Source organism: Alosa alosa, chromosome 18, assembly GCF_017589495.1.
Source record: "Alosa alosa isolate M-15738 ecotype Scorff River chromosome 18, AALO_Geno_1.1, whole genome shotgun sequence".
In the NCBI taxonomy this organism is placed as follows: Eukaryota; Metazoa; Chordata; class Actinopteri; order Clupeiformes; family Clupeidae; genus Alosa; species Alosa alosa.
The window spans coordinates 13,395,257-13,416,370 of record NC_063206.1 but is presented as its reverse complement, the minus strand read 5'-3'; the positions used below and the strand labels follow the sequence as shown (position 1 = coordinate 13,416,370).

Here is a 21,114-nt window from a genome sequence, read left to right as displayed (position 1 = left end):
GTGAAATTTCAACATTGGTCAAAAATCTTGAGGGCACCAATATTTCCCTTTTTTTTAAACTTTCTGAAATATAACGACTTACGTTTTTTTTTTTTTTTTTTTGGAAAAGAGACCCAAAACTGTCTTTAAGTGGTTGAGCATTCTACTTGTCTAGTCTGCAATTTTGGACAGAGACAGAGCTGTTGATATTTGAGCTCAACAGCCAATCAAATTACACCCCTCCCTTCTGTGATCCTGATCCTGAAGCAACATATCAACTGGCTGCAATAGCATATGGCTGCACCAGAGCCACTTTATTTCCCATTCACAAAGCTAGGACTACAAAACACTAAAAGCGATTTTGAGTGCGTACACAGAATGGACAGCTAGACAGAGGACTCAATGACAGAGCCAATCAAGAATTGGCTTTACATAAGAGGTTGTGCCCACAGTTATGTTAGCAATGAAAACAACTTGTTTGTCCTTATCGTCATCAGCCAAATTGTCAGGGGTGTGGAAGCTACAAGCAAGGTGTGTCTATTAAATGTGAAGGTTACCACAACATTACATGGCAAGGCCCTATAGCTCAGTGGTTAGAGCACTGGTCTTGTAAACCAGGGGTCGCGAGTTCAATTCTTGCTGGGGCCTGATGAATGGCAAATTTTGGACTGTTAAATACTGCACCTGTCAAACTGTAAATATGAACTATGCACACACAGACTTGCCAGTGGACAGTCCATACCCAGCAAAGTAGCACTGCTGCTGTTTAGTTAACACTAGTGATAATCCTCTATCCTGGAATTCAGACAAGTCCAACCCGGTCCTAGATTAAAAATAGTTTATCACCCAGTGAAATTTCAACATTGGTCAAAAATCTTGAGGGCACCAATATTTCACTTTTTTTTTAAACTTCCTGAAATATAACGACTTACGTTTTTTTTTTATTTTATGGAAAAGAGAACCCTTAAAACTGTCTTTAAAGAATATCTGGGTTCAACATAGAATTTTAGAACCTTCTAACTTGTCTAAAACCTACACCTTTAAGGTCTTCTACAATTTTGGACAGAGACAGAGCTGTTGATATTTGAGCTCAACAGCCAATCAAATTACACCCCTCCCTTCTGTGATCCTGATCCTGAAGCAACATATCAACTGGCTGCAATAGCATATGGCTGCACCAGAGCCACTTTTATTTCCCATTCACAAAGCTAGGACTACAAACACTAAAGGGATTTTGAGTGCGCATTACAGAATGGACAGCTAGACAGAGGACTCAATGACAGAGCCAATCAAGAATTGGCTTTACATAAGAGGTTGTGCCCACAGTTATGTTAGCAATGAAAACAACTTGTTTGTCCTTATCGTCATCAGCCAAATTGTCAGGGGTGTGGAAGCTACAAGCAAGGTGTGTCTATTAAATGTGAAGGTTACCACAACATTACATGGCAAGGCCCTATAGCTCAGTGGTTAGAGCACTGGTCTTGTAAACCAGGGGTCGCGAGTTCAATTCTCGCTGGGGCCTGCTGAATGGCAAATTTTGGACTGTTAAATACTGCATCTGTCAAACTGTAAATATGAACTATGCACACACAGACTTGCCAGTGGACAGTCCATACCCAGCAAAGTAGCACTGCTGCTGTTTAGTTAACACTAGTGATAATCCTATATCCTGGAATTCAGACAAGTCCAACCCGGTCCTAGATTAAAAATAGTTTATCACCCAGTGAAATTTCAACATTGGTCAAAAATCTTGAGGGCACCAATATTTCCCTTTTTTTTTTAACTTTCTGAAATATAACGACTTACGTTTTTTTTTTTTTTTTTATGGAAAAGAGACCCAAAACTGTCTTTAAGTGGTTGAGCATTCTACTTGTCTAGTCTGCAATTTTGGACAGAGACAGAGCTGTTGATATTTGAGCTCAACAGCCAATCAAATTACACCCCTCCCTTCTGTGATCCTGATCCTGAAGCAACATATCAACTGGCTGCAATAGCATATGGCTGCACCAGAGCCACTTTATTTCCCATTCACAAAGCTAGGACTACAAACACTAAAGCGATTTTGAGTGCGTACACAGAATGGACAGCTAGACAGAGGACTCAATGACAGAGCCAATCAAGAATTGGCTTTACATAAGAGGTTGTGCCCACAGTTATGTTAGCAATGAAAACAACTTGTTTGTCCTTATCGTCATCAGCCAAATTGTCAGGGGTGTGGAAGCTACAAGCAAGGTGTGTCTATTAAATGTGAAGGTTACCACAACATTACATGGCAAGGCCCTATAGCTCAGTGGTTAGAGCACTGGTCTTGTAAACCAGGGGTCGCGAGTTCAATTCTTGCTGGGGCCTGATGAATGGCAAATTTTGGACTGTTAAATACTGCACCTGTCAAACTGTAAATATGAACTATGCACACACAGACTTGCCAGTGGACAGTCCATACCAACAAAATACAGCACTGCTGCTGTTTAGTTAACACTAGTGATAATCCTCTATCCTGGAATTCAGACAAAGTCCAACCCGGTCCTAGATTAAAAATAGTTTATCACCCAGTGAAATTTCAACATTGGTCAAAAATCTTGAGGGCACCAATATTTCACTTTTTTTTTAAACTTCCTGAAATATAACGACTTACGTTTTTTTATTTTATTTATGGCAAAGAGACCCAAAACTGTCTTTAACCCTTAAAGGAGTGACAGGAATGTTGAGAAATGAACGTTCTAAAGAATATCTGGGTTCATTGAATTCAACATAGAATTTTAGAACCTTCAATTGTTGCGGAACTTAGAACATTCAAAAACCTACACCTTTAAGGGTTAAGTGGTTGAGCATTCTACTTGTCTAGTCTGCGATTTTGGACAGAGACAGAGCTGTTGATATTTGAGCTCAACAGCCAATCAAATTACACCCCTCCCTTCTGTGATCCTGATCCTGAAGCAACATATCAACTGGCTGCAATAGCATATGGCTGCACCAGAGCCACTTTATTTCCCATTCACAAAGCTAGGACTACAAACACTAAAGGGATTTTGAGTGCGTACACAGAATGGACAGCTAGACAGAGGACTCAATGACAGAGCCAATCAAGAATTGGCTTTACATAAGAGGTTGTGCCCACAGTTATGTTAGCAATGAAAACAACTTGTTTGTCCTTATAGTCATCAGCCAAATTGTCAGGGTGTAATCTACAAGCAAAGTGTGTCTATTAAATGTGAAGGTTACCACAACATTACCGCGGCAAGGCCCTATAGCTCAGTGGTTAGAGCACTGGTCTTAGTAAACCAAGGGCTGTGAGTTCAATTCTCGCTGGGGCCTGCTGAATGACAAATTTTGGACTGTTATGCACCTGTCAAACTGTAAATATGAACTATGCACACACAGACTTGCCAGTGGACAGTCCATACCCAGCAAAGTAGCACTGCTGCTGTTTAGTTAACACTAGTGATAATCCTATATCCTGGAATTCAGACAAGTCCAACCCGGTCCTAGATTAAAAATAGTTTATCACCCAGTGAAATTTCAACATTGGTCAAAAATCTTGAGGGCACCAATATTTCACTTTTTTTTTAACTTTCTGAAATATAACGACTTACGTTTTTTATTTTATTTATGGAAAAGAGACCCATAACTGTCTTTCAGTGGTTGAACATTCTACTTGTCTAGTCTGCAATTTTGGACAGAGACAGAGCTGTTGATATTTGAGCTCAACAGCCAATCAAATTACACCCCTCCCTTCTGTGATCCTGATCCTGAAGCAACATATCAACTGGCTGCAATAGCATATGGCTGCACCAGAGCCACTTTATTTCCCATTCACAAAGCTAGGACTACAAACACTAAAGCGATTTTGAGTGCGTACACAGAATGGACAGCTAGACAGAGGACTCAATGACAGAGCCAATCAAGAATTGGCTTTACATAAGAGGTTGTGCCTACAGTTATGTTAGTAATAAAAAAACACTTGTTTGTCCTTATCGTCATCAGCCAAATTGTCATGGGTGTGGAATCTACAAGCAAGGCGTGTGTCTATTAAATGTGAAGGTTACCATATGAGTACATGGCAAGGCCCTATAGCTCAGTGGTTAGAGCACTGGTCTTGTAAACCAGGGGTCGCGAGTTCAATTCTCGCTGGGGCCTGATGACCTGCCTTTTGGACTGGTGTAAATGTAAATGAATGGCACAAACACTGAAGGGACAGCCCCCAACAAGTGATGTAACACTGCCATCAGCTATCCTGAATTGGATTTCAATCATATCCAACCTGATCCTGTCTTAACAGTAAATCAATCAGCGAAACGTATGCTTCAGTCAAAATCTTTCAAAATCAGTCAAAACACCACTTACAGTTCCTAAAATTCTTTTTACAAACATTCTGAGATAATTAATAATGTTCTATGTTGGGAGAAGAAAGTCATAGGCAAATGTCTTTGACTTTCATCCTTTTCCAGGTTTAAAGGTACTATGTGGATTTTTTTGTTTTGTTTAAAACATCCAAAAATGACTTAGAAACGGCAACCGAATATGAAGAAACAGCCATTTTGACATGATGTCAAAAACACCTATGCTCTGTGTTGTCCAGATATTCACTAAAGTAATGATGTATACAAGCTAGCGGCCTGGCTGTGTTGTACTTGTATCAAATGCAATACAAGAGAGATGTGAAGAAAACTTGATTCATATAGAACTGCACAAAGTTCCTTTATTAAATAGATACTTTTATTCACCCCTGTCTTGTAAACCTGGTGTCATGAGGGGTGATAACCTTCACATTTCGGACTGTGTAATTTGTGAGTTTAGCCTAACTGTAAATTAACAACATTCTATGAGATAAGATCAATTGATAATGTTCTATTGTTGGAAAGGAAAGCCATAGATAACTGTGCTTCACTAGTTACCCTAGCTTGCTGTTCACATTTCACCTTATACCCTGCAGTTTGTGATTTTGCAAAAAGTTTATATTTGGGCTTAATAGCCAATCAAATTACATGAGTTGCTTCGAAGCAAATTATTGAATTGCTATTTCAGTGTATGGCTATATCGGCGTCGTTTTATTTTCCATTTGCAGAGCCAAGACTGTACAAACACTGGCAAACAATGGCTGGCATGGCATAAAACCTTGTACTTACAGTTTCGTCAGAAATGAAAAAATGTCTTTGTCGTTGCCCATTAGCCAAATGGAGACGGGGGTGGAGCCTACCCAAGCTATGCATGTTTAGATGTAGAGGTTAACACTCCTATGCCAGGCATGGCCTCATAGCTCAGTGGTTAGAGCACTGGTCTTGTAAACCAGGGGTCGCGAGTTCAATTCTCGCTGGGGCCTAATCATCCAATGCTTTTGCTGTCAGAAGACACAACATTCATCAAGGTCATCGGCTGAATATAAGTTCTGACAACAAATTCAGCATACCCCCAAACCTGACACTAATAACAAACCCTGATCTTGAATGGTGGACCTTGGATCTTGGACATATCAGCAGATGAAAATGTATGTTCTTTGAGGTCACCCAAAAAATAAATAGATGTCCTATTCTGGAAAGAAATATACTGTATATATACAGAGACAGATCCAAGGCATAGCTGTTCTAGACATAAGCAGTTCTGGACAAGCTGGAGGAATAGACCTGCATTGTTTATTCTTCATTCCTGATTGTCATTGCTATGGGTACTAGGTGTGGAGCCTACCAAAGGTGTGTCTCTTAAATGCAAAGGCTACCTGCATAGATTCTGGCAAGGCCTCATAGCTCAGTGGTTAGAGCACTGGTCTTGTAAACCAGGGGTCGCGAGTTCAATTCTCGCTGGGGCCTAACAATAACAAAAGAATTTTGTCATAATGAGAGAAATATATAAGGAATATTAATGAGATATAAAATAAAGATGTCCATAATGAGAAGGGCCATTTAAATGCAAACCTGGCAGGAAGCAACAACTTCCCAGCACTCTTAACTCCCTTCAGAGAAGACCCTGGGCTGACAGCCAAAGTCTGAGTGGAACTAAATTCATTTGAGTGGAAAAGACTCAAGAAGAGCAGAATGGCACAATCAAATGCTGACATCCCATTATGACTCATCCTAACTTAATATCTGTTCAATAATCGTCCACTAAAGTGGGTATGTTATCACAGGGTCAATGTTGGTGGCGGAAGAAAAATCCCTTTGGAAAATGGATGTAATGTCTGGACATGATCTGCAATTACATCAGTAATGAGTCATTTCAAAAGGCAAATCATTTGATTAGTTTAGGTGGTAATAGCACACACATCATGTAATAAAGATTTTCAAGAAAAATGTATGGGGCATCACCTCAACACATCAGAAGCCTCCATGTCATCAAAAATATTGGCACGGCTACATTTATAAATTTCAGCAGGTTATGTAGAATCCTTCAAAGTTTTACTAATCTTGGTGAAAAATATAAGTAAAGTCTGTAAAGATCATCAGAAACTGTAGCATTTACAACTAATACTTCATCATCCTTATACAAGCAATCTATCTAATGCCAAACAATCAAGGAATTACTCAGCCTCATCACGGTCTTGCAAAAGTGTAGTGTAGTTTGACTATACTGCTGGTGATTACATTTTTGAGCATGAGCCTAGCCTCAGAAACTCCTCTTGGTTATCATTCATATGAGATCCTAGTAAACAATGGTTTCGAGCGATGCTCCTTGAATGCATCAAATTTACAAAAAGATCAATTGTTCATGAACAAAGCATTAGCAAAGCATATCCTGACACAGATATATAATGGTGCTGAGGGCAAAACAGGGGGGAAAGGGCAGCTATGTAACTGTAAGGTCAGGCTACAATAGGCTAAATGTAGAACATCTACAACAGCAGACAACCCTTAACAATTTTCTGACAGCAAACCCCCAAACAGCTCTGAGTGTTTTATCACAAAAGTTCATCCAAACTGCACTCTGGCTCAAATCAAATGTGCTCACTAAACTCACCACAAAAACAGCTTTACCATGAGGAAACAAATGCACACAGTGAAATGGGTGAATAGCAGATTAAGCCATCAAACCTGCCCTCTAGGTACGTTTCCTCCTAGAAACGGCATCATTTATCAGATGACTTCAAAGGCTCAGCCCACTGGCCTTACACAGACAACCAACTCTACATTATGAGAGATTACAAAAACACAATCTCTCTTGCCTGAGGGGGCACATTCACTGTGTCAGTCTTGGGGGAACCCAATGCTTTTAATGCTGCCAACAAAAGACTTGAGAAACTGGTTATGCAAAGAGCCCGGGCCATTTGAAAAGTCATTTCCATCTCTTTAAACAGGTTCATATGACATCACTGAGCAAGATAAGAGGTCTGCCAGCTTTAGGTGTCATGGTCTGCTGACATCCTGCTGAGAGCCACGCCCCGGTATTAAAAGACAGGTGATACAAATGGTCACATGGTGATTGGGCTGTGATAACAAGGCCTATGTGGATCTCCAAACAAACAAGGCCTGTTTGCTGTTATGACAGTTAGGCCCTGCTTGTGCTTGTGCTTGTTGTGCAAACAAACCAACCTAGTTGTTTTACTAGTACAAACAAATAACAGTTAATAAGCTTTTAAGTAGCTGAATTCAGGAGTAGCTCAATTTTGTAATGTTTCAATGTGGGTAATTACCGGGCTTTTCCCATAATGTCTTTGTGAAACCCTCAACACAGCTAAAATGAAAGAAACCCACTATGACTCATCTAATTAGTCAGTGATGCAAGCTCAATCTTTACAAGAAGATTACAGTCAGATCTTAAACTGAATAGCAACACGTTCAAAATACCATACACACACACACACACACACACACACACACACACACACGTATTACTTTTACTTATATCTATCTTTAATTCACCTTACAGAGTCTATCTGAGTGTGTTAGAACTGTCTGGGAGACAGAGGGAAACAGCAGGAAACTGCAGCTGAACAGATGGAGCTAAGTCCACTGTCCAGTCCACATATGCCTGTTCCATGCACAGAGCCACAGCCAAAATAGTGGATCACGCACATCAGTGCACTGAACAGACAAAAGGGCCCCATGCAGGCTGGTACCTGTAGTCTTAAACACAGTCTAATTTGCCCTTTTAGTTGAGACCCAGTACATATTTATACCACCTATTTATGTTATATTTATAGATGTTAGACATTCTGTGCACTATAACAAACTCATGAACTACAATCTTCTCCCCAAATAACAGTAAACACTTTAACCCCAAACAAATAAACATTCACACAAAGGACATATGGGAACATGTCGTAAACTGTATTGACTTAAGGGGAATGGCACATGGTGTCAGGACCTGCTAATTATTAATCCTGTAAACAAACACAGTGAAACTCCTAATCACATTTCCCAGCAGTGAGTTTACCCTGAGAAACACAAGATTAGCTCACACACAGGTGCTCTGTCAACACTAGCAGCTAGGACCTGACAAGAAAGGTCTAAAAAAGAAGCCTGTAAAACATTCAAATGTGTTAAATTCAAATCCAATATCTCAGCGATGATCATGTCCATAGACTGTACATATAGAACAGTCTATCATCATGTCAGATAGTGACTCATATAAGAAGAGTAAACAAATGGACTAAAAAAGGAGGAAAGGGTGCTTTAGTAAGCACACTACATTCACTCTGGTAACATTCACATTTCCAGTAGTAAAATAGTTTTACAAAGAGAAAACACATAAAATGTGACACATGAAATACTTAATTGGAGTAGTCAAACTAGAACGTAGTATAAAGTTTCAAAATATGATGGTTATCTGAGTCTACGTTTCCCCTGGAAGACTGAGTAATGAACAATCAGATAGTGAGTAATGAACATCGATTGTATGACACATTTGTGATAACACTCACACGCCAATAACATTCAGACACTTGGTTTGTACACACAAACACACGCACAAACAAACAAACAAACACACACACACACACACACACACACACACACAATAATTCACAGCAGTAGATTGCCTCTTATCTGATCCCCTCCCTTACTCCAAAGGAACTAATGGGCTGTCTGTAAAATCTGTTGTGAGATTAATACATATAGAGCCACATGGCCTTGGCTCACACACAGAGTGCTTTCGTGACACCTCTAAAGCCAGACCCCGGACAGCCGTAGGCATGCCTGTCATTGATAAGTGAGGCTATATTTAGATTCACTGCCACCCAGCAACATGGGAGAGGCCAGGAGAGAAAACCAGCTTTCACCACAGGACTGTGTGTGTGTGTGTGTGTGTGTGTGTGTGTGTGAAAGAGAGAGAGAGCGAGAAAGAGATAGAGAGAAAGAGAGACTGCGTATTTGTGTGCATGTCCTGTGAGTTGTGAGGCCATTCTTTCACCTTCAAGGACATCTGCCTGAACTCAAATGCCTATTACTGGCTGCTTCATGGGCTAAGAAATGGAAACGGAGCTTGATGTGGCTCTCCCAAAGGAGAAGGCCAGCCAGAAGCCTGAAAGCGTTAAGACACTTAGAGGTCAGACACATTTACTGATAATGAAGATGTGAGGGTGGGGTCGAGGAAGAGAGAGGGATAGGTAGGGAGAGAGAGAGAGGGAGAGATAGAGAGAGAGAGACTCAGGGAGAAATGGATAGAAGGAAAGGAAAATGGTCTGTGACACTACAGCATGATACTATATTACAATCAGACATGAGATAAAAGTCTAGAAATGTTGCATATTGAATGAGGATACCTCAACTTCCAAAGTTTGTACGGGGCCAGAAAACAAATGTAATACCATTTCATATTTTGCCGTGTGTGAGTAAATGTCTTTATGCTTGTGTTTATGAGGAGAGCATGCAGATATGTGGTGAAAGCTCGCAACAGTGAGATGCAAATCACTGACATAATACGCAAAAGAGCTGATATCATTTAACATGTCGCCACAGCACCAGCAGGAGACATGGACACTGGAGTCTGGACACACGATAGCCTGGCATGGAGCCCTCTGTGGTACTTCCTGCACTCAAAGCTATGTGTATGTGGTTATTAAAATCAATGTCAAAATGACGCTTTTCAGCTACTCAGTCCTTCATCACATGGCTTCAGTATTCAGTCCATAGCAAAACAGGTCAGTGGGGCTTAACACACCCACTACCTACCCAACACAACAGAAGCAAGTAAGTAATGTGACCTAGGCTGGCATTCTGGAATGGGTTCCTTCCTGGTGGCATTGGTTCAGCGATGGAATTTTATCAAGTGGGCAGCTTTGGTACAGGAACTGCCAGCACCAGCAACAAGAGGAATGTGCCTCCCCAATGTAGTGCTGCACAATGCAGAGTGTGTGGGCCAGGCTTACATGGACAGACAGACAGTTGAGAGGGGGGGGGGTGGGGTGGGGTGAGGGTGGGGGTCACTAGCAGCCCTTGAGTCCAGACGGGTCAGCTGTTGTGTACCCAGAATTAAGGTGTAAATATACAAACCATGTTGAAGACACTAAAGAGGGAGCTATACAGCTGTCAGGACCCTAAACACATGCACCCACATAGTATACACACACACACACGTTTACATATAAACACATACACTTGCACACTCCCACAGCTAAAATAATCGCACCCAGTCTCTCATGGGTTTATGCTTACACTTGTGAATGTGATATTTAGAACTGTCTGGGTCATTAATCTTTCGTCCCATGTCTATCGGCCATCACCAGTTGCACTTGATGACAAACACACCATCTGGGTGGTACCAGTTGAGCCGAATCACATCTCTGAGGATATGATTGGAATGTGTCTAGACTCACAAATGGGACATAACTAAACTAAGCACATACCTTCCACAGTTTCCACTAAAAAAAAAACACACATACACATTTCAAGTGTTCACTGTGAGTTTGATTGAATCATTTTTTTTCACAGCAGCCAGAAGATTTAACACTATTTATCCCAGCATGGGGGACATTTGTTGTCCAGCAAGAATATTGGAGAAAGCGCAGGGCCTGGATCTACAGTAGGCCAATGCAAGCCACACAACCCAGAACGCTTATTGACTCAGCTGGGACAGGACAATAGTCTTATTATGGAGCAGTTGAAAGCCCACCAGGCAAATTCACCTACCTTGGCACTGCCAACCCAGCAATCCATCATTCTCCATCAACAGCATTAAATTCATCAGTGCTCAATACTGGCCATGAGGATGTAGGCAACTGATAACATTTAAGTGATGTCATATTCCATAGGCTATACGTCTTGATGTGTCAATTTGTCACCGGCTCGGTCTAAGTTGTTTTTATAAACTTCGGCAACTACCGGTATCTGCAACATAGCAGGTGCAAGTGCTTGAATACATCTGGTTTCATTTAGGCTATAAATTAATCTAGCCTATTATGCAAATAAACTTCGATAGGCTATTGTGTACATGTTTCTACAGTTGAGTAAATAGCATATTCTTGAATCACGTAGGCCTACATCAGATACCCGAAGGCCGTTCACGTTGCATAAAGCACATCCGCCATCATCTTCTGCATGGCTGAGCAGACAGACTACAGACCATGTGCTGGCGGCGCTGAGATGCACTGGAAGGAAGTAAATATGACTAACGTAACTGTAGCGGCAATGCACGAGTCAGAAACGTGTCTGGCGCAAGTCTAGGTTGGTTCCAAAGTCAACACAGTATGGCTACTGCTTTAGACCGGCGTTGTAGCTAAGAGCAGTGCTCTGCAAAGTGTAGCCTACCACCTGTTCGACAAAATGTAGGTTCTCATGAGTGGAGAATGACTTCATGGTCACCCGTAAACTAGGCTATGACACTAAAATAGAACCCGCCGAGGAACAAATGAGTAGTGGAATAGCATACTGTTTTAGTTACAGAGTTGTTACGATGTTATTCCCCTGCAGCACAGGAAAAAAGTGGATGTGCTAATGTTACTTTTTGTTTCCATTCTAAGACAGACACTGTTTCATTCAGTGTCATTCGCGTGGGTTAATCAGTTGTAACTTTATTGTATAGCCTACAAAGAAACTGCACTGTGTGTGGTCTTGTAGCATAGCCTACAATACAAAATGTACCATATTTTGCCACTGCACACAGCAAATCCAGAATATCTGAGGAACTATCAGACTGGCAAACTTTATCACACCTAAAATCGCAGACCAGCCTATTTGCCGAGATTATTGCCATTTAATAGTAGCCTATAGTAGAATGATGTTACCTTTATTCATGCCTTGTAAAGTTGTCTTCAGTGCTGCATAGGCTACGTTATCGAGTGTGAATGATAATCCTCTTGGAAGCCCGCCGTATGATGTTCGGAAACGGGACCAGTTAATCTTCGAGTCAAACGACCAGTAGCCTAATGTTCCACTTAAGTCCAAGCCAATATTCAGTTTTACAATATAAGATGTTTTACGGGTGCAAAATCAGCAAGGCTTGTCGACATTAAAGACAGTTCTATCAAAATCCATTCCAACATCCTCCAGTTAGCGGTCCTCCAGGGAGGAGCGTTCAAAAATCACCTGGGAGTCAGAGGCTGAGTTATCAAATTAGAGCATCAAAACAGAACATCTCGCCCCCGCGGTGAGGAACACAGTTATTCGAAACGTTGGTTTGAATCAAAGCCGCGTTGTTTCAAAAACTGGGACATAAAAGCAACAAAAATAACGGACGTAGAAGAAAAACAACACACTCCCTCACTGTGTAGTTTGAGTGCCCCGTGCTCTTTCCCTCCTCCCCCTTCCATCCATACTCACGAGCACTGTGCAGCTGATATGTGACGTCAAACGTTTCTCAAAAGTCCCCATTCAGAGCGTGCGCGCGAGCTGTGCAATGGTGTGCACGTAGGAGATACATATTTAGAGTAGCCAGAAATGTCTTTTTTCATTATTCAGGTTCAGGAAACATAGGCCTATAGCCTAACTATCAAGACGCATGTGAAGCTTATGGATCAAACAAAGCTGCTTCATCATGTCAGGGCCTATATGATTGTTCAATGAACTGTCTGCTTGTTTATTATATTCATAAAGAGATGACGTCTTTGAACTTGTGGAAACAAATCAGTAATCTAATAATCCATTTTAACCTATCAAGGCCCTTGCAACAAAGTCTGACGACTAGACTTAGGTAGAATAAGGATAGGGACTTTACCAGGGGAACATAATAATAATTCCTCTCATCGTCTGGACTAAAGAAACAGGACATTAAGCACACACACACACACACACAATGAGAGAGAGAATGTTTCCACCTCAGTTAACTTCAAGAACTTCAACCAACACCATGAAAATTTTATCCAGTGAGGAAACCCGAGAGCTTTTAGCCAGTGACTTCCAACATGAAAATAAGATACAAAAAGGTCCAGAAAAGTCACATGTCCTAGTTTAAAATTGGAAATACAAACATGCATATTTTAAACCCTTTTGGTGTCCCCTGGTTTGTGAGAATTAGTGAATATTAGAGCTGTTTTACGTCAACTGAATTAACCTATGGCCACTAGATGGCACTGTTAAGTTACTTATATCCCACTGGTATTTTTGGTTGTTATCAAGGCCTGCGAGGGTTATCACTTTTAAATTCTAGAGAGAATAATTCAAATTGTTTTGACAGTGTATTTAAACCGTTCTGTGTATTCCAATTCTCAGGTTAATCCCATCTCATAATGATAATGAAGATAATGAAGCATTGTTTTCCTGAGAAAACAATATAATTAATAGGTGGCATATTTGCCTGTGTAAATGTTGCTAGTGCCACTATCCATTTGGCTTGGACTGCTCAAGGTGTATGCGTGAACGTGACGTAATTGCCTGGCTTGTAGCACTTTAGCGTAGTAAACAGTACAGGTAAAAACCCTCCACTCTCACTGTGCGCTATTTGCTGTGAAGGTCCAATACAGCCTCTGGTGAGATAAGATCTGTGTTAGTATGTTCAGAGGAGAGCAGATATAACAGAAGGCTGATAGGCCTTCAGTGAGAGAGAGAGAGAGAGAGAGAGAGAGAGAGAGAGAGAGAGAGATACAATAAACACAGAACATGATGGAACACTGATATTCTATTTTGTGGGACAGGGGAAGCCAGAGATGCAAAGAAGAGAGGAAAGAGAGAGAGGGAAAGAAATGCAGAGAGAGAAAGAGGGGTGTCGTGGGTGGTGGGTATAAGATGCATCTTGAGGAGGACTGGTTCTCATTGAGCCTGGTACTAAGCCACAGCGCTGGTGATTTACGGGTCAGGGGGAAACACATGGGCTCATCCCCTTTGCCAAACCCAGTGCATCCCATTCCATCATCCCTCCAGGGGGTGGAAAACAGTGAACAGAGAGAGAGAGCAAGAGAGAGAAAGAGAGAGGGGGAGAGAGAGAAAGAGAGAGAGAAAAAACATACAAACACACCCAGGACAGTCATGACAAGTCATAAGAGAGCCTGAATGCTGTTTGTGTCCTGAGCTGTGAGGCAGTGGATCAAAAAGGGAACTATCATGGGACTGAGAGTGTATTAAAGACCATATAGGATCGACGATTGATGGACAGATGGAAGAGAAGGAGTGTAAAAATAGACAGATCAAATAAAAGAATGCAGTAAAAGAAGGCAGTAAAAACACACAAAGAGGAGGAGTAGGTAAAGGAGAGGGAGAGAGAGAGAGAGAGATTGAAAGAAAAGGTATTTGCTTGGCTGCCAAAGAAAGAAACGAAAGAATAACGACAGAGGAGAAGAAAGAAGAGAAGAGAAGCCCTTGGTAAGTCTTGCGAGTGAAATTAAAGAAACAGCCCAGGAATGACTAGCCCTGTCAATGCTTGACTTGCTTCTCTATGTAATTCTATCCTGCTTTTGGAGTAATGTAGACTAATGACTTCCTAATGACGGAGACATATTATCGCTGGGGCTCTAACGCATAAGCACAGATGGGAACTTCAAATACTGTGACACCAGAATTTCATTAGACTGATTTCAACTACAGGAGAGAGAAGACATATATCATAGTCCGAGTCGAAAGGTAATCTATCTTGCATAGCAAGTGCACAGGGAAGCTTTCTTTTTCAGCATTTTTCTCATGTCATTCATTTTGATCAATGTTTAGTCAGATAAGTTTGATGCCTGAATGTGTCCATTTGAAACAGTAAGACTGTGAAATGTATTGTGAGTGAAAGTTTTAAACTTATCTGTGTGTAAATGTCCTGGTTTGCTTTCAGACTTGTCCTGACCCGTGGCTGTGTGAGCTGTGTCCAGGACCATGCTGGTTCCCATCAACCTGATCCTGCTGTTGGTGCTGACGTTTGACCTCAGGACGGTCACGGTGAGCACTAACTGCTGTGATATAAAATGGCAGAGAAAATTCCAGCAAAACAAATAACTAAATAACTAATGTGCGCACAATAATCATTAGGGTATGGAGTTGTTTCCAAAACAGTCAATTTTGCCAGGCAATTTCCTGTTGAAAATGCTTGATTCTTGGTTTTACCAACAACATTTTTTATTGAAATCTCTTGTGACATGGCTGGGCTTTGTGTGTGTGTGTGTGTGTGTGTGTGTGTGTGTGTGTGTGTGTGTGTGTGTGTGTGCATGCTTGTGTAGGCATGTGTGTGCGTATGTGTGTGTGTGTGTGTGTGTGTGTGTGTGTGTGTGTGTGTGTGTGTGTGTGTCTGTGTGTGTGTGTCAGATCAGACAACACCTGTTTTTGATAAGAATGAGGTACACTTGGCTTTGGCTTTGGCATGTGACCTGGATCTCACTACAAAGTCTTTTGGTGGTGTTTTGAGAAGTGGAAACACACAAAGAGAGAAAGAGATAGAGAGAGAGAGAGAGAGAGAGAGAGAGAGAGAGAGAGACACACACACATCAAAACCCATGCACATGTTGAAATAGACATGAAAATCGTGAAAACAGCATGAAACTACAAACACCTGTTCCAACAGCCCTCTGTGGAATGATGTCCGATTTGGATGTTCCTGCTTTGTATGTGTACCCATGCCTGTGGGTGCAATGTATCTCTCTCTCTCTCTCTCTCTCTCTCTCTCTCTCTGTGTGTCTGTCTGTCTGTGTGTGTGTGTGTCTGTGTGTGTGTGTCTGTGTGTGTGTGTGTGTGTGTGTGTGTGTGTGTGTGTGTAAAGGGAGGTAGAGCACAGCGGAGACAGAGGCAAGCAGAGGACAAGTTAAAGCCATACCTTGGCAGAGTGGATCCAGGTGAGAAGTAGCATGAACATCCACTGAAAATGGAGCCGTTGCCTTTCTCACTGAATAATATTTGAGCAAACAGCGGACTTTTCTGTCTGTGTCTCTCCAGAGACATTGTGTGGCTTACTGAAATGCCACAGTCCAGTAGGATCCTGGTGTCAGGTAGTGGAGGAGGGAGAGTATCTCATCCCAAGGTGTATGTGTCCTCAGGCTTGTCCACGGTAAGAAACACACACACACACACACACATACATACACACACACACACACACACACACACACACACACACACACACACACACACACACACCTATACAATAGAGAGAGGTTCAGATAGTTGGAGAGAAAGAGAGATAAATACTGTGATATATATAAATACTGTGTTATAGTGTACACTTATGTCTATGTCTACACATAGACACTTAGTGTCTTATTCCATGTTCCCTCCATACATTGTATGACTGCTTTGGCAACACGAATGTCTTATTTGTCATGCCAATAAAGCATTTTGAATTTGAATTTCATAAAAATGCAGAACAATGTAAATGCATTGCATCCTGCTTCAGTCATGTTCTGAGGAATGGTCTGGTATGTTTGGAGACAGGGACAAAACACTCTGCATTACCTCTAAAATCAGACCATAAATTGAAAAGAGTACTTCATCAAAGTTTTCTGTACCAACTTTTAACTTGGCTGGAAAAGAACACTGGATTTCCTATTCAATTTAAATTCAGCTAACTCTGCCCTCAGTTCAAGCTGCATTTAAGCCATTTTCTCCAGACATAGGAAGTGTGTCTGGCCCCTTGACAGATGAAATTCTAACATTTGTGTACTTGCATACATTTACAGCCAGGGGGTGCCAGTGTGTAGTGTTTTGGGGAAGACCTACGGAAATGAGTGTCTGCTGCATAAAGAAGCCTGTAGGAAGAAACGTCGCATTGGTCTTGCTCACCCTGGACCTTGTATGGGTAACTATACATGCACTCACCCATCAACACACATGTGTTTTGTTACAAAGCCCACTATAAACAAAAATAAATTCCTTGCCCCCCTTTCAGTCCCAATCCAAGACAAATCTTTCTTACCTCTATAAACCGACTGCATTTCAAGAGTATATTGTGCACATTAAATACTGTAGGCTCTGATGGAACATCAAAGCATTCAAAGTGTGTGTGTGTGTGTGTGTGTGTGTGTGTGTGTGTGTGTGTGTGTGTGTGTGTGTTCTACCCAGTGCCCAGGGCTCAGTGCACAGATGAGGAGTTTGGTCAGTTTCCCTACCGGCTGCTGGACTGGTTCTTGCTCCTGAGCCGTATGGGGGAGAGCTATGACCCCAAAGCGCCCTCTCAGAGCTGCCTGAGCCACACAGTGCGCACTCAGCTCGCCCAGGTAAACCCCCTGAATCACACATTCTCACGCCCACACAAGGGCAAAGACTGGGCATGGAGAAGCAGAAGCAGATGGCTAACTGCTCCATAATAATCTTGCTGAAAATCGTGATTAATAACATAGCAGGTTCACTTTTAAATTATGTGTTTTTTTTTATTTATGACAATGCAACACCTTAACTGAAACTGCAGGTTAAAGTGGGGTTATAGTCATATTTCAATTGAAATTGAATTAGATATTTCTCAACCTTACTCTGATAGTGTCCTCAACCTCTTCAAATGGTGAAAGAAGTTGATAGATATGTAATAGACAGACACGTGTCCTATTGGCAGAATGTCATGTTCAGACACATCTCCGTATTGCAGTGCTCATATTCTCTGGAACTTTCTGGACTAATGGGATTATTACACCACTAAATGATGAAGTGCTGGTGCAAAACCACCCTCTCTCTCCTGGCTTGACTATCTCATGCTGATGTCATCACACTGGTAGCTTTGAAGTGAAAACCTTTTGATCAATGCAGCTCCCCCGAGGTGATTTTATTTAAGGATGACCAGTTCATGTTTCAGCCTTCCTGTGTTTGTCCTTATTTCAGACGCAGACATATAAATAGCAGCATGTATCACTAATAATCAATAATCACTAAATTATTCAATAGGAAAATGTTATGCTTGTTGTGAAATGATATCCGTTAATAGCTAACCTGTCGAATTGGCCAGCTCTTAGCGCCACCTCTCCAGTCTTTCATCCTTCTTTCTTTGCTCTGTCCATCCTGGGTCATTTGGCCAGCGGAGGTTTGTCCTTCTGGACCGCAATCAGGATGGGAAGTTGAGCCGGCGGGACCTGAAGAAGCTGTATTATAAGAGGATGCCTTTGGAGCACTGTGCCAAGAGATTCTTCCAGTGAGACACACACACACACACAGATACACTTACCGTAACTCTCGCTCTCTCACTCTTTTCAGCACATCTTCTCAAAGTCTGTCCGCTTCACAAACATTCACTCAGACACTGTAACACACATACACAAGCATCTTCATCTAAATAAGGATGTAGCCTCAATGAACTTACAGTATATTTATCATATTTTACCTGTATGTCATTGTCTACAGGCATCTTGTCTTGGTCTCCTCTCCTCTCCTCTGTCTCTACTCTCTCTACTGGTACATCTTTCCGCTAAATAAAAGTTTCCATCTACCCACTTCTGAGACAGACCCACATGCTAATGTATGGAGACACAATCGCATACGCAAACAAGCATGCAAAGACAGACACACACTAGCAGACATCCATTTTTTGCATATACGTTTTTGAAAGTTTTAGGTGATCACAGTCATACGCCTCTCTCTCTGTCTTTCTCATGTCCTTCACTTGGCTCCCGCCCTCATTTTTGGAGGCAGTTTGGATAGACAGTCATTACTTTCCCACCCGCACACACTGCTGTATTACAGTCTTAAACCCCCTGCCAGCTGTGTGCCTCTGCTATTCCTCCCCTCTCTCTCTCCATCACTCTCTCTTTATCTCCATCTCTCTCTCTCTCTCTCTCTCTCTCTCTCTCTGTCTGTCTGTCTGTCTCTCTCTCCCTCTCTCATCTGAATGTCAGCTCATCCACAGCAATGATAATGTTTATTGCCCACTGTGGCTCCCGTCTGTTTAATGTTACGCGTGCCCTTCAAGCTCTGTGCCCCTGCATTTCCCTCCCCCCCTATCTCTGCCTCTCATTCTGTTTGCACGCGTCGCGTACGCTAGATATAGACCCTTTCAACAATAAAAACAAAAACAATGCTTAAACGTTCATTTGGGCCCCAATCTACTTCCTCTGCATTAAGATAACATATGGAATGTTAAAAAGGAAGTCTTGTGGGGCCAACTATGATGCTGATAATGGAACTCTCTTGAAAGGGTCCATATCTGTAGTGCTGGTATTATGTCTGTTTTATATGAGTGTGTGGTGGCGTCCCCAGATCATGTGACAAGAACAGGAACAAGAAGGTGACCCTGCGGGAGTGGACGTCATGCCTGGTGAGGGGTTCCGAGGGCTGGTTCCACCGTTACATGTGTGAGTGCCCCCCAGGTTCCTCATCATCACGCAGAGGTGGAGGGCTGACCGCTCACTCATTAGTCCAGCTACATGAGCAGGGTCATAGAGATAAACTCTATGAATAATTGCACATGGAAATTAACGAGATTTCAGTTAATGAGGAATATACTATGAGATCAGTTCAATATATCTGTTCTAGTCAAGTCAAGTCGGCTTTTATTGTCAATTTCTTTACATGCACTGGTCATACAAAGAATTGAAATTTCGTTTCTTACTTTCCCATGCAGACATAGACATGCTTTAAATACAGACATAGACATACTATAGACATAGCCATAGACAATAAACATTAAATTAAAGTGCAAGACTGAAATATAGAACATGTATGTATCAAAATAGAAAATATAGGACATATATATAAAAAAAAAAAAATAGAGGTAGTTGTGTTGTATATTTATATAGTCTTAACAGTTACATGAAGTTTAAACTTGTGCTTGTGTGACCTGTATATTTACATTGATATGCAGTATGCAGTAATTTCAAGTATATCAGGCTTGATGTGAAGCAGCAACCACGTTAGGCTCTTGCAGTCACAGTGCAGTTCCATAGGGCGGTGTTGGGGGGGGGGTTAGGGTAGACAGGGATCCTAGTTTCCTAGGTTCCTGGCTGGCTGGTGGGTGGGGGGCTGTCAGTGATGGGAGAGTGGGTAGAGTGTTCAGCATCCTGATTGCTTGGTGGATGAAGCTACTTGCCAGTCTGGTGGTGCAGGGAGCCGGAGGCTCCTGTACCGCTTTCAGAGGGCAGGAGGCTGAACAGTTTGTGTGCAGGGTGGGTTGTATCCCTGACAATCATTAGTGCTTTGCGGGTGAGGCGGGTGGTGTAAATGTCCTGCAGGGAGGGGAGTGGTGCTCCAATGATCCTCTTAGCTGTGTTAACAGTCGCTGGAGGGTCTTCCTGTTCTGATCTGTGCAGCTTCAAGCCCCACACTGTGATGCTGCTGCTGAGACGATGCTCTCGATGGTCTCTCTGTAGAATGTGGTCATGACAGGAGGCGTGGCACTTGCCTTCTTCAATTTCCCGCATAAGAAGTAGAGGCGCTGCTGGGCTTTTCTTAGCCAGTGATGCTGTGTTGGTGGTCCAGGAGAGGTCGTTAAGCTGATGTGCACCCCCAGAAATTTTTGTGCTGCTCACTCTCTCCACAGCATCTCCGTCGATGGACAGTGGTGGCAGTTGTTTGTGGCCTCTCTGAAAGTTGACAACAATCTCCTTGGTCTTGCTGACATAGGTCTACTTCTTCTCTGTAGTGAGCCTCATCGCCCTTAGTGATGAGGCCCACCAGTGTTGTGTCGTCCGCAAACTTCACCAGATGGTTGGAGCTGTGAGTGGTTGTACAGTCATGTGTTAGCAGTGTGAAGAGCAGGGGGCTGAGCACACACCCTTGAGGGGCCCCCGTGCTCAGGGTCAGAGTGCTTGAAGTGTTGTCCCCGACACGTACTGCTTGTGGTCTCTGCAACAGGAAGTCCAGCAGCCAGTTGCAGAGGGAGGTACTGAATCCTAGCTTGTCCAGTTTGCTGATGAGTTGTTGTGGTATTATTAGAGAATCAATATTAGAG

At 42.2% G+C, this 21,114-nt stretch overlaps 2 protein-coding genes and 6 non-coding genes across 11 annotated transcripts in view; 7 read left to right on the top strand and 1 right to left on the bottom strand.

Moving 5' to 3' along the window:
* The window catches only part of ccser2a (coiled-coil serine-rich protein 2a), a 63,787-nt gene extending 51,161 nt beyond the window's left edge, over positions 1 to 12,626 (bottom strand). For all 4 annotated transcript variants that reach the window (XM_048269283.1, XM_048269285.1, XM_048269288.1 and 1 more), the window contains exon 1: positions 12,131 to 12,626. The gene's annotated coding sequence lies outside the window, so the exon portion shown is untranslated. The remainder of the gene's footprint in view (positions 1 to 12,130) is intronic.
* trnat-ugu lies at positions 555 to 627 on the top strand. The gene has a single exon. It is a non-coding gene; the product is annotated as a tRNA-Thr (tRNA).
* trnat-ugu lies at positions 1,429 to 1,501 on the top strand. Its single transcript has one exon. It is a non-coding gene; the product is annotated as a tRNA-Thr (tRNA).
* On the top strand, positions 2,256 to 2,328 carry trnat-ugu. The gene has a single exon. It is a non-coding gene; the product is annotated as a tRNA-Thr (tRNA).
* trnat-ugu lies at positions 4,044 to 4,116 on the top strand. The gene has a single exon. It is a non-coding gene; the product is annotated as a tRNA-Thr (tRNA).
* Positions 5,227 to 5,299, top strand: trnat-ugu. Its single transcript has one exon. It is a non-coding gene; the product is annotated as a tRNA-Thr (tRNA).
* Positions 5,711 to 5,783, top strand: trnat-ugu. The gene has a single exon. It is a non-coding gene; the product is annotated as a tRNA-Thr (tRNA).
* A 1,721-nt stretch (positions 12,627 to 14,347) lies between the features above and the next one.
* The window catches only part of sparcl2 (SPARC-like 2), a 7,262-nt gene continuing 495 nt past the window's right edge, over positions 14,348 to 21,114 (top strand). The window contains exons 1-8 of the mRNA XM_048270261.1: positions 14,348 to 14,639; positions 15,094 to 15,197; positions 16,012 to 16,084; positions 16,185 to 16,296; positions 16,925 to 17,043; positions 17,307 to 17,461; positions 18,251 to 18,363; positions 19,425 to 19,519. Of these exons, the coding sequence (XP_048126218.1) occupies positions 15,135 to 15,197; positions 16,012 to 16,084; positions 16,185 to 16,296; positions 16,925 to 17,043; positions 17,307 to 17,461; positions 18,251 to 18,363; positions 19,425 to 19,519 (730 nt within the window). The 5' untranslated portion in view covers positions 14,348 to 14,639; positions 15,094 to 15,134. The remainder of the gene's footprint in view (positions 14,640 to 15,093; positions 15,198 to 16,011; positions 16,085 to 16,184; positions 16,297 to 16,924; positions 17,044 to 17,306; positions 17,462 to 18,250; positions 18,364 to 19,424; positions 19,520 to 21,114) is intronic.